At 44.1% G+C, this 13426-nt stretch overlaps 2 protein-coding genes and 1 long non-coding RNA gene across 3 annotated transcripts; 1 reads left to right on the top strand and 2 right to left on the bottom strand.

Annotated features, from left to right (window-relative positions):
* Positions 1–772: 772 nt before the first annotated feature.
* On the top strand, positions 773–1758 carry LOC431313 (feather beta keratin-like). The gene is made up of 2 exons (XM_004948236.3): positions 773–930; positions 1122–1758. The coding sequence occupies exons 1-2, from the start codon at positions 859–861 to the stop codon at positions 1464–1466; spliced, it is 417 nt and encodes a 138-aa protein (XP_004948293.3). The 5' UTR covers positions 773–858; the 3' UTR covers positions 1467–1758.
* A 2432-nt stretch (positions 1759–4190) lies between these two features.
* Positions 4191–6451, bottom strand: LOC107055092. The gene is made up of 2 exons (XR_001470083.4): positions 5610–6451; positions 4191–5098 (listed from the first exon to the last, which is right to left on the bottom strand). It is a non-coding gene; the product is annotated as an uncharacterized LOC107055092 (long non-coding RNA).
* Positions 6452–7107: 656 nt separating this feature from the next.
* On the bottom strand, positions 7108–13250 carry LOC100857468 (feather keratin Cos1-1/Cos1-3/Cos2-1-like). The gene is made up of 4 exons (XM_046903998.1): positions 13214–13250; positions 12860–12891; positions 11982–12194; positions 7108–7797 (listed from the first exon to the last, which is right to left on the bottom strand). Exons 3-4 carry the CDS (start codon positions 12065–12067, stop codon positions 7359–7361), a joined length of 525 nt encoding a protein of 174 aa, XP_046759954.1. The 5' UTR covers positions 12068–12194; positions 12860–12891; positions 13214–13250; the 3' UTR covers positions 7108–7358.
* Between the last annotated feature and the right edge of the window lie 176 nt (positions 13251–13426).

Here is a 13426-nt window from a genome sequence, read left to right as displayed (position 1 = left end):
CTGGATAAATATCCATCGGGTTAAGGCAGGACTCAGCACTGCGCTCTTGTGGCTTCACTGAGAGTGACTCGAGCAGGGAGAACTCGTGTCTGAGCTGACAAATCTGGAACACACACGTTGCACATCACTCCTCACTCTCTTAATGGCTTCCACACTATTACTCAGCTCAGGGTTTCCTTGGCATTCTTCCTTCGAAGAAGTCATCCAATGGGCTTCCCTCCATTTATCTGTTTGTGGTTTGGTTTTGTTTCGCCTTAGAGTCATTAAAGATACTCTATCAGAAAGCATTTGATGGTTTTTCCACTGTATTCATGACTGTATTTTAACTCAGGATACGTTATTACCTTATTGGGGGCCATTATTACGTTTTCACTGGGAAGGTCAAGAGATATAAAAGACAGAACCCCCTGCTTTTCCTTATGCAGGCTAGTAATGATGCATTGGATCTCTGAGAACACTGCAAGAATCCACTGATCTCCCACCTTTAGCCTAAGCCCTGAAGTGCTTCACCTCAACGTCAGCAGGAATTAAGGAGAAGAAAATCAGCCCACAGAGCATTGCACTACCCATGATTCTGAAGAGCGCTTGGCACACTCTGGCTAAAGTGGATTATTTGCATAAATAGTTTTCCAACAGTTTCGAAACATCAGAAAGGAAAAAAAATAATAATAATTGGTGTTTCAGGAAGTGAAGTGGCTTCAAAAATTTAAGGAACAAACAAGAGGGTGTTGGGAGAAACTGATAATTGTTCAAAGAGTGAATAAAGCAATCACAGAAGCCTGGCGAGTGACACGCACTGTTGTGTTTTGCAACAAAATGAACTTGATATGATGTCTCATTTCCCACAGGCAACACAAGATGGTATATAAGGGCTCTGGGCTCAGAAGTCCTCAAACCACAGCACTTCACTTCTCCTCCTCATTGAGACAGGTAAGTTTGATCCCTTAACCTCCTTTGACCTCTTTAGGGTTAAGGTTTGTGGTAGCTCAGCCCATAGCTTTGCGTGAAAGCTGTGCAGAACCTGGGGAAGGGGGTGGAGGAGCTGCATGGGGGCTGAGCAGGGTGGACCCTATGGCAGATTATGGGCACTAGGAGGACTCAGATCCCCCACTGTGTTGCAGGTTTGCCTCTCTGTCCTAAAGATGTCCTTCTGGAGCCAGCAGCTCAGCTCCCGCTGCCTGCCACCCTGCGAGGTGACCTGCCCACAGCCCTACGCTGATGCCTGCAGCCAGCCCTGTGTCACCTCCTGTGGGGACTCCAGAGCCGTTGTCTACCCCCCACCTGTGGTCATCACCTTCCCAGGCCCCATCCTCAGCTCCTGCCCTCAGGAGAGCATCGTGGGCAGCTCAGCCCCGCTGGGGCTGGACCAGCCGAGGGGCCTGCAGGGCTCCACCATCTACGGGAGCTCTTTGTCCTCCTTCCAGCAGGGCAGGAGCCAGCGCTACAGGGACTGCAGGCCCTGCTGAAGGTGTGCAGGGGTAGAGAAACCATGAGGAACCGACAGCAGGAGCTGAAGGTGTGGCAGAGCTGAGGGTCACCCCAAAGCCCTGCTTGCCCACAACTGCCAGGTGTTCCCTTGGGCCCTGTGGGAACCACCAGTCTATGGAACCGCTCTTCTGCCTGCCTTCTTATGATCTTTCTGGCTTTAAAGTCGTATTACTCAAAAATGCATCTCTTCAACTCTTAGAAATTCAAGTCTTCATTATGCAAAGTGTTCCTCAATGTTAAAGCAATAAAAACTAGTATTATTGAAACTAATCCACATGTGTTTATGTTCTTTGGGATGCATGCATTATTTCTTTAATAGTACTTTTATGCCATATGTCCAATATCCTGTTGTCTAATGGAGAAGGTCCAGAGATGGGATCCTGTGCTGTGATTCATCCTACCCATCTGAACCTTAAACTCCAAGGAATAAGAACACTGTACACCTTCAGTACCTGTTCACATTTGTGGCAGATTATTAAGTTGTGCCTTTTTTGAAGCAGCCAAGTCCATCCAGCACTGCCTCCTTTGCTTTGCTGAAGATGAATAGTTCTTTACTACCAACAAAGACTTATGAACGCCTGCAAATACCATTCATGTTTGCTGTCTCTGTTTTGGAGTAATGCAGCCTCAGAAAACCAACTGAACCCAACCACACTCAAAGATTAAGGAGATGAGTGCTGTGCTCTCATCAGCAGTGTTTACGTAGTGCCTATGGATCCTTTCATCACATTACTCTCCTTACAACATGCCAGGCTTGACTGCGTGCATGATTTAATCTTTACAAGGAACCACATGTGAGACAACTGCCCAGCCCTTGGTTAAAAGTATCAAGACCATTGTGGAATAGTAAATATCCACTCTAGAACTATTCCAATAGCTCATCCTTACTTCCCCTGCCTTTACAATCAGAGCCATCCCAATTCCACATAGCAGAGAAATAGAAAGTGAATATTAGTTTATGCTAAGTCTAGGTAGTTTAAGGAAATGAAGAGAAAATATTACCAGGTGTACAGCAACAGAGACAACTTTCCAGTGACAGAATATTATCCACAGTTGAAACCCAAGCCTAAGATAAAGGAAATTTGAGTCCTCTGTACTTTCCCAGTGCACTGCATGGTGTTATGATGTGGAATACCAATGGACAGCCATGAAACCATGACACCAGCTCCCTGAGATCATAAAGTTACCTCAGCTGGGATTGCAAGCAACCAGGAGTAGTTATCATTCCCTCCTTCAGCTTTTGTGCAAAGGAGTGCCTCAGCAGGAGCCTCAGGAATAAGAAAGAAGTCATCACAGTCACCAATCAGAAAGCAGCTTAGATGACCACAAGAAGAGTACCTTAAAGTGAAAGAGGCATAGAGAACTCCCAATAAACAGGGAGTGATCCAGCAGTGCTCAAGGACCATCTGGAAACAATAAACAGTTGTTGAGGTGTAAATTGAGTGCAATTAGCTAAGTAACCTCACAGCTGTTACATTATTACAGTATTATTACTATTATATTAACACTACTTTTTTAATAGTATATACAAATAATATATACAATAAACAATATATAATTATATACAGTATAATTACTACTATATTAACCCTACTCAGAAGAGCATTGCGTAGTAACTTGCTTATTCAAGATCTGGACTGTTCAAGTTTACTGTCTTGAGGATAAGTACAGTGAAATTAAATGTGCGATGTAAAGTCTTTGCTGAATGCAAACTGTGCTCCATGTTGTGATGAGGGTCCTTAACGAGCTGCTGCCTTCTGCTGGCTATCCTGTGCTCTCTTCTTGTACTTCCTTCATACATTGTGCCTGGGCATGAAAATCACTATGTGCTTCCTTTCCTTTCCCTGCATTATTTTTTTACCTCAATAAGTCCTAGCAGTGCAAAGTCTAAACCAAGGACACAGCATCATCCAAAATCTGGGAAGAAAGCTCTCTAACTCCAATGTATCGTCAGAAAGCAGCATTCCTTCATTCCTCACAATGCATACCAGGTGATGTGACAAACAAGCACACAGTCTCAGAGTTCAGGTTCTACACTGGATCAGTTAACACATACATGTGCAGTACATTGGCATACATATTCATTCTTTTCCAAGAACTCATTAATATATGCTAGTAATATCCCTCCGAGCCTGTGCAGTAGCACCTAGGGTGGTCGTATCCCACTTTATCCCCATTTTTCCACCATCAGCTTCATTGCTGAGACTTTTGGCTGACCTTTTGCTGTTTTTCCCCAGTTTGGCAAATGTCCATTGCTCGCTAGGCCATAATGAATGACTTCCAAAATAATATATGTGAAACCCAAGGAAAAACATCCTTGCACTTTGTGAAATGCAAAGTCATCTATTATGACTGTAGTGCTTCTTGTTGAGCAGAATTGAGAGAAAAGAAAGAACCTACCAAGCAAAGTTGAAATGGAAAGCTTTAGAATTAGCACTCATTTATTCTTTTTGCTAGATTAATATATTGGTCCTTAAAATAAGATACTGCTCCCTATAGCTGAGCAAACCAGTATATATCAGCAGCATGGGAAAACTTGCTGTGCTGAAGAGCAACATAATGCTTTTAATCATTTAAGGTCTCTCCTCCCCTCTCTTAACTAGGAGCTTAACGAGGATGGAAGCACCAACACTTTGAACAGGAGATTGTCTCTACTAGGTTGATGTGAAAAACAGATAGAAAAGAAAACAAGAATGCAAATATCATAATGCAAAGTGACTTTTTAATAGGAGATAGAGTAGGGAAGTTTACAGTAGAAAAACACGTTCATACAGAAAACAGAAATTGAGGCTTTAACAAGTGAGGCTTCTTCAGGAATCTTCATTTCAAGCACGGTGTTCTCTTCTTCTTCTGCAGCTTTAAGATTGATGAGGCAGTCCAGTTTTCATCCCTTAACATAGCTCTTGATGGACACCAGGCAGTGTCAGGTGAAAAAATCACAGTATCACAACTCTTCCATTATGCTTGTTGTATAATACACGATCGAGCGTAGAAGAAATATCAATACATTTGAAAATCTGGACCATGAGAAGAATAGAAGAGCACACTTCTAACAAAGGAAGATGTATGTAAGCAGATATGAGCACAAATATAATGTAAAGCATTAACAAGGGTCATCCTTTTTAAGCCAGCATCTTAGAAACTCATGTTGCTTATCTTACTCTTGAGTTTGGATCTTGCATTCGGTCTCCTGACTGCTCTTGCTGCAAGTATATTCTTGCTGGGTTTGGCAGGGCTCACGCTTTCTAGAGCGATAGCTGCTGGACCTCTGGGAGCAATAAGGGTATGAGAACTTGCTTCCCTGTGATCCCCCATAAACCAGAGAGCCTCTGTAGCCATAGGACTCCCCATAGCCAAGTGAGCCCCAAACGCCAGCTGGTGCTGAGGACCCCACTATGCTTTCCTGAGGGCAGGAGCTGAGAATTGGCCCAGGAAAAGTGATGACGACGGGGGGTGGGTAGACCACTGCCCTGGAGTCACCGCATGATGTGATGCATGGCTCGTTCCAGGCGTTGGCAATGGGTGGTGGGCAGGCCACCTCGCACGGAGTGAAGCACTGGCAGTTGCACAGCTGTCTGTAGGAAGACATTGTTCTGTAGTGGAAGTGGATCTGAAACAGAGGAAGACAGAGGAATACATGTGGATGAAGTGGTAGGACAGGGATCTGTTTGCACATCCAGGTGTATTTACTGTGGATGCTACCAGGTTGAGTAGTTTGCTGAGCACAGCTGATATGGCTTTGTAGTTCCTAGTTCTCTTCCCATCCTTGTGTTACATTTATCCTCTCTACTTCCCAAGCTCTCAGCTCCTCCTTACCTTTCTTTGTACATCAAACAACCCTCATTCTTGCTGTGTCTATACGCAATGCTCCCCCGGTTACTGCCCTATTGCAGCAGTTTCTATAGCAGCTTTAGGAATCAGAAGTCTCAAAACCCTTGATGCACAGAACTTAGCAAGGTCCCTCAAGGAACTGGATACCACCAGCCCCACGTCCTCTGCAGGATCAGCAATCTGCCTTTAAGGAAAGGCTGCCCAGTCTGTGCACCAGCAAATATCTATGTAGGACTCAGAATTGTCATTAAAAGAGCATATTGAAAAGGGAAAGAGAATGAACAACTTACTTGAGTTGCAGAGGAGAAGTCAGGAGGAGCTGTTGGAGGAGAGGTGAGCAGCGAGTGCTTTTATGCTGCTTCTCAGGTAGCCAGGAGGATCTGAGGCACCTTTGGTGTATGAGGTTTGATCAGATTCAAAACAAAAACGATTACACCTCATAGTGTGTAATCATTTTACTCACTGTTGGCATCTGTTAGGCAATTCCCAGCTTCCCTTTACGCCTCTGTACGTCATCCTACTATAAACGTCTTGATCCCATTCAGATTCATCAGATATTGGCCTTTCTGAAACAAGTCTCAGGTTTTAGCCCTCCATAGCATTGCAAAGTACCTCACTTGGGATGAAACTGGCTGACAACTGTATGATATCTTATAATTTCTTAAAATTTCTTGTAAAATCCATTTGAAACTGAGACATGGACTGTATTATCCTTGAAGCTCCAAGGTGTGAGAGACTTCTAATACCTGCAACCAGATACTAAGGAAATAATGAATAGTGATAATATCCACTATCATGGCATCACGGACCACACAGCGAGGTGCCTGATACTGCTTAGGACAGAGAAGTAAGCAAAAATCAGGGAACCATAGGAAAATCCTGATTAATTTCCATTCAGAACCAACCAAGGGAGTGGACTGATACCAGGAAGGATCTGATCATTGAAGTCTTGAAAGGAGCTGAAACATGAGGTGCATAGTTGTGTAACAACATGATGAAGAAGGGAACATCATAGCAATTACGGTAAGTCAGAAAAAAATTTGCATCATCCAGGCGAGTTGCACATGCACCAAATATTGGTTGGTAAAGCAGCGTGACCTCATGGACAATGTTGTTTCATACTCATGAGTTCTTTGGAAAGTGGAAAAATAGTGCTGACCTGTCAGACCTCTTTTGGGCACTCCTTATGATATATGTTATATGTCAGCATGTCTGAGGTGATAGAAAATGTTCAGTTGAAGGCCGATTTCTTCAAACAAGGCTGCAGCTTTCAATTTTGTTGTGGCCAGTAAGCATAGCTGTGTTATGATAAGCTAAGCTGAGCTCTGCCAGTTCATGCACTATAGCTTGCATAAAGCTCGGCATTTTCCTGCAAAAGCCCAGCTCTCGGAGATGTTCACAGGAGAGGAAATCAGTAATCCTCATCTAACTTACCATCTCAGTTTGCATTTTTTTTCTCTGTTCAGGGAAAAAGAACTCTTGTGTGGGCTTGTTGTGGCAAGGAATGAACAGAGAGCCTTTCCCTGTAGGAGGAACACTGAAGGGTACATGTTGCTCTTCACCATGCATCCGACCCCTGTTGGATTTTCCCCTGGAACTTCAGGTTCTCAAATGCATCAAATAAATAGTACTTGTACAACATCCATGTGAAGTGTTTAGGATCCATAGCAAGGCCTGGGATCTTCTTTAAAGACTTTATTAGGTACTATTCATCAAGGATTGTTTCAGCATCAGTGAGCTGCAGATTTAGAAACCAAATAAATAGAAGAAGAAAACTTGATATCGTGCAGCTGAAAGGATTTTATTGAGAATGACAGATGGGATTTATCAGAGCACTGCAACACTGCAGGGAACAACACAGAGGGATTGAATTAAATTTACATGATAGCAAAGGAAAAAGGGATTAAGTAGAGCACAAGGAGATCTTGAACAGAGATCTCATGCAAAGGGGGGCTGGCATCTAAGCTTGCTCCTTGGGCTGGCTGAGGGTGCAGCCAGCTCCTGGCAATGCCCTCTGATAGCTGCACCTCTGTGCTTGCTCAGAGGCTGCGGATTTGCTCCTGTTCCTGTTCCTGACAGGTCGGGGGGGGCGATGGAGGTGGTAGAGTGATGCAGGGCTTCAGAGAGCAGAATTCTACCCGGCTGGTGTGGCAGGGGTAGGAGTAGCGGCCGGCTGCAGCACGACCTACCAAGCTCTGGGCCTCCAGGTAGTTCCCTTGGCCAAAGGAGCTGCCCAGTTCCAGAGGGGCTGAGGTGCCCACAATGCTCTCCTGAGGGCAGGAGCTGAGGATGGGGCCTGGGAAGGTGATGACCACAGGTGGGGGGCAGACGATGGCACGGGAGTCCCCGCAGGAGGTGATGCAGGGCTGGCTGCAGGCATTGGTGTAGGGCTGTGGGCACGTCACCTCGCAGGGCAGCAAGGGGCGGCCGTAGTTGCAGGGCTGCCTATAAAAAGCCATCGTAGGGATGGAAGTGGGCCTGGAAGACAAAGAGTGGCAGGGCATGATCAAGGGTGACAGTGCAGCACAGCCCTCATTTACCCAAAGCCATCACACTGAAGGAACACGTGCAGAGAGCAAATGCCACAAGGAGATTGATTATAATGAAAGGTCAGAAAGATGAAATACATTTTACTCTATTTCCTATTACTCTATTCCACATTTTTAAATAATACATCACTCTCAACCTGAATGGAAATGGAAATGACACTTTTAATGTCACCCTTCCCCATCCTGCAAAGAGTATTACTTACTTGGTCCAACAGCAGATGCAAAACCAGGAGAACCGAAGTGGTTTGAAGGCTCTGGGCTGCAGGGACTTTTATATGGTCCCTACTTTGCAGTCATGTCATCATTTGTCCTTGTCCCTCCAGTTACCAAATCCACTGTTTGCACATGTCAATCAAGGTAACCACTTTGTGCATTGTTGCTCTTAACGGAGCAACTCCACCCTACATGGAATTATACCTATATTATTGTCTGCAGATGTCTTACATGTCAAAATGGTAGGGGCCATCTTTGTCTTTACTATAACTCTATTGAATATGTAGGAAACAAAGGGAAATCAGATTCGCTTTGTTATGAAGATTCAAAGTAACTTTTCACAATATGTTGCTGCATTTACCCAATAACTGTATATGCATTGGCCATATACTGGCCTTGCACCTATACGTGCTTGCTGGAAATGAAAGTCCCAGATTTCTGTCTGAAGCCATGGTAGCCTGCCTAATCCTTTAATTACTATTTCCTATTTCCATTCAAACAAAGAAAATCTGCGCTTTGGAGCAATACCTGCAAATCCTTCGTTTTGAATTCCAAGTCCATCCTTAGCATAGGACTGTTAGCTGGAAATTGCTGTAAAGGGAAATACTTTTGCACTACCCAGAACAGAGCACTGCAAGAGAGTACAAGGCTGTGGCTCATTGAGTATCACTGGTCTTAAATTGTCTGTGAAACACAGAAACCCATGCCCAGCTCTCAGCTGATGCAACTGAGCTTGGAATCAAGGCAAAAGTATTGTCATATTATCGTCATATTGATCAGCCCTTGGCTTAGGGAATATCTTTTAATAATCATAAAGATTCCATACATCAAAATGCATTGCTTAATATATTTTGAAGCTGAAAGGCAGAAATAAGACTTAATGTCAGCAGGCTGTTAGCCATCACATCCCTGCCCCAGAAGTTCTGTCAGTTATGTTCAACAGCATCAATTGTACAGCCTTATGTTCCTCTAAAGGAGTTTTTCTTTTGTGTTGTGTAGACAGTAGTTGTTCTTCCCATTGCCTTGGAGATGCGTATTTAGCTGTCAGTGCCTTGTAGCTGGACTATCTCCTCTTTTGTGTCTTGTAGTTCTCCAAACAATGATCAGATCAGTGACAGAAAATAAAAGAGGAGGTGGTGTGCTCAGGTTCTCCTCCCAGCTCTCCCTCTGAACCAACAAGCATGTCTGAGCACATTATTCAGCCTGTCTTTTAATAATTTTATCAAAAAAAATCAATTAAAACAGTCCAATTCACTCAACTGGTTTTGTATATGCTCTTCATTTTGAAAGGAGATAGGTCACCACCAGCTCAGGCGTCTGCCTAGAACACACCTACACTCCTAGATATGTTCAGCCTGTAAGGCAAGGCTAGAACCAGAAAATGCAGGTTTGGTGTTTCCCATACCCCACTGCTGTGCTCTCTCTGGCAGCAGGAACTGCAACTTTGCCTCCCAGCTCCTCAACCCAACACCTCCTCGGTGTTGCAGCAGCAGGGTATGTATATATACATAACAACATACACCCTGTAGCAGACACAGCTGATCCTGTAGGGAAGTATCCACGCTGTACATAAAGAAACTGTAGGCATCCTTCACCACCCTTCACTATTCCACCATCCTTTTGAGAATCCACCCCAACTCAGATGATTGTTGGTGTTGTATTGGCAAATGTGACCATGAGCCATCTGAATTACTAAGGATTTCATTCACAGGACCAAGGAGGTGTTGCAAGACTTGGAGAGTCCAGCATGAGGTCCATAAAACTCATTCAAACTAAACTGTTTTCACATTGGCATACTCTAGGTGCACACCACAGCCATTTTTTCTCGTCTGATTTCTCCTGCCTTCAAGTCACCCTTTCCCTTTTGCAGTTTTGTACTATATTAAGCATTTTGCCCAGCAGGTATAATACTGCTCAGGGCAAGCCTGTGTAACAGCCTACATGAAATGGGAAATTACTGCTGATGATTTCTAGAGGGAACGATTAAGACAGAGGCCAAATAATTTACCAAACAGGTCTCGGCAATTAAGTGAGACTTTGGGAGGAGATCTCAGGCATGTCTTGTACTTGTTAGCATTATTATTTATAATTACCATTCCATTATCTGGCAGTTCATGTAAATGAGGTTGGCAGCCAGATAGGGTTGAGACAGTCAGTGCTCGCAGGAAGCAGTAACAAAGTCAACTAGTTCTAAGTATGAGAGCAAGGATTCCTATTGCCTCGCTGCACTGGAAAGGCTCACACAGAGGGTGGGCTGCCCTCACCCCTGCACACACAGGATGACCATAGCATATTAAAAATGTCTCCCCACATTCCTAGCAAATTTGTTGTAGATTGCTACGCCTTAACTTGGGCATCTTTGCCCAAGACTTGACATGTTTTCTGTGTTGTAGTTGCCATAGCAGGTTCAGATGACAGCTTTATCATTGATAAACAACAAAGACAAGAGAACACTTCTATCCCACCCAATACAGCCAAACAAACACAGATTACAGCTCACACCAGGGCAAGAACATGGTTTCTACCAAAAGGTTGTCATCATGTGTAATCTAAATCAGCTCTCCAAGGGGTAAACATAGTAAAGTTTTTGCCTATAAAAACTTCAGAACCAGAAAAATTCTTTGGGAAAGCTCCTGCATAGAGCTGGGCCCAGAGTGCAGAAAGCAGTGCTTTGAAGTGGTCGGTGGGTATGACTGGAAGGCAACATCTTGCTCTTAAGAGCATTCTTTTTTAGCTAAAAAAAAAAAAAAAAAAAAAAAAAAAAAAAAAAAAAGTGAAGGCCCAAAGCTCTTCTTTTCAAAGAAACAGTATTTTGGGCTGGAAGAAAACTGCTTTTGGTAACTACTAAAGACTTAAGACATCATCTGGCAGAGAAATCAAGGAGCTTGGAGGAAAGAGAAGTACTTTCATCAAGATAGAGGTAAGGGGAGGAAAACTGAAGTGGAACAAACACCAGGTCAGTGCTGTGCAGTATGGCTTTTAATGGATGTGATAAACAGAATTAACTTTGCAATAACACAGGAAATGAAGACAGGCACTTCAGGAGCTTCAAGTACTAAAAGCAAAGTTTGTGATACAAAGGCATGCATTTGATATAAGTAATCCTTCTTTCCTTATTATAGCTGTATAATTTGACTTTTATGTCCTACTTTGACCCTTTTACAATGTAATCCTTTTAAAGCAAATGATACTAAGACTCATGAGCTCTCCATTATTCTTCTACTCTACTGCTGTGGAAGGCCACAAAACAACATACAAATTTCTGGGACACATTAAGTTAACCTCAAGGGTATTAAGGGCACTCCAGAAAACACTTGCAGTACACAGGATTCCTCCCGACCCCCCATAGCTGAACATCCAGCCCATCCCCAAGAAGAGTGGGATAAATGCTGAGATGGGAAAACAAAGTGCCAAAAGCTTGGAGTGTTAAATGGAAAACATGCTTATAGGCTGTGCACATGCAGTTATACACTTTGCCCAGCTGCACCTATAAGAATGTTTTTCAGATACCTCCGAGAGCACCCAGCTTCTGCTGGCTCCATTCAGAGCAGACGGATCCCAGCTCTGCTCAGACTCAAATCCAGTTTCCCATTCATGGTTTTCTGCCACGTTTTCCATACCCTGGTTGCTCAATGCAGTGAACTTCCCTGATGGTTTTTAGCATGGCCCTGAGCCTGCTTGGCTGTACAGGCGGTAGGAGTATGGTCCACAATACCCCCTTCCCACTGGTGGGTATGCAGAACTGTAAGACCTGCTGTAATTGCATGCACTCCCAGAACCATACCCTCCCCCAAAAAGAAGAGAGCCCCTTAAACCAACAGGATTTCCATAGCCCCTGTAACCAAAGCAACCCCCAGGACCAAAGGGGACACCAATGCCCAGTGGTCCAGTGCTACCTACAATGCTTTCCTGTGGACAGGAGCTGAGAATCGGCCCAGGGAAAGTAAGGACCACAGGTGGTGGGTACACAATGGCTCTGGAGTCATTGCAGGATGTCACACACAGCTCATTGCAGGCTCTGGCCAAGGGAGGAGGGCAGGTCACATCACATGGGCTGCTGTATGGTATGCACACATCTCCACAGTACGACATCACTCTGTAAAGCTGGCAAGCCTGAAACACAAGGGGAAGAGCAGAATGGCACCTTATCCTCTGTCAGAGGTGCACAGCTCCCTGCGGTGAAGGATGTCAAATGCCAGCCCATGTCCACACCAGGGATGAAGGCTGCACAAACAGCACAAGTGTACAGAGGCTTGGAGAGCTGAGTGCTTTGCTATGGCATGTGGATAGGTTGATTTCTGTAAACAAACAGAAAGAGCAGGTTTCATCCCCATTCCAAACTAGACCCGATTCTACCCACTTTCTAAACCCCATTAGAAACTCTGGCTATTTCAGGGCTCAGAAGAACTCTAGCTCAGAACACAACTGTATGGAGGTTTCTGTGGTCACACCTGGAGCCAGTGCAGAAGCAGAATCCTGCCCACAGCAGCTCTCCAGCCTCAAACCCACTATTCTTTAGGTGAATTCCAGTGCCTCTCAGGGTACTGACTATAGTGCTTGGCTCAAGGAGGACATTAAATACAGAATAATGAGCTTTTCCAGAAGTGTTCACAGTCAAGAAGGCTGTTACAGAAAATTCCAGCTTAAATACAGTGGTAAACGACACCAGGCAGGGCCTGCAGCTAGAAGGTGCTGGAGTGCTCAGTTATAGAGTTAATTTACAAGGCAAAGTTGTGCCTTATCCTGAAAACGAAAGATTTCTATGTATTTCCACTCACCTAGACCTTAAACACACACAGGAGATGCAAATCTGTGAATACATGAAAGGAGAATGGTTAGTTTCAATCTCCAATAGCAGCACGTGAGATAACAGACATCTGATTAGAATTCAGCTAACCATCATGCCAACTTCCATTACCTACGAGAATTTCAATCCTGCATTCTCAATAGAAAGCATCTAAATACACATAGGACTCAAAGTCTCCCATTACCCAAACCTATATCTGTCAGACCCCACAGTAGACTGCTTCCATTAGAGACCTAGTTATAGCTAGCAGCTCTGAGAGCCACAAAGCTCTGAACAAAAACTGAAAGTAAAGATAGAGCAGTCAAAAGAATAAGCCCAGGCTTACTTGAAGCACTGAAGGGAGAAAGCTGGAAGAAACAAGTAAACAGCTTTCAGCTGCAAGTGCTTTTATACTTCCTCCAGCTGCTTGCCTGCTACGAGACCTATTTGTTGGTGATTATCTCATTTACTTGCAAATCAGATGTTGTTGCGAGGATCGTTCCTTCAACTGCTGTAATTATTTTGCTTATGGTTAATTGTTAAACAGTTCTGAACCCCA

Source organism: Gallus gallus, chromosome 25 (assembly GCF_016699485.2).
Source record: "Gallus gallus isolate bGalGal1 chromosome 25, bGalGal1.mat.broiler.GRCg7b, whole genome shotgun sequence".
Classification (NCBI taxonomy): Eukaryota; Metazoa; Chordata; class Aves; order Galliformes; family Phasianidae; genus Gallus; species Gallus gallus.
Note: the sequence above shows the minus strand (reverse complement) of the source record. Positions and strands in the feature narration are given on the sequence as shown.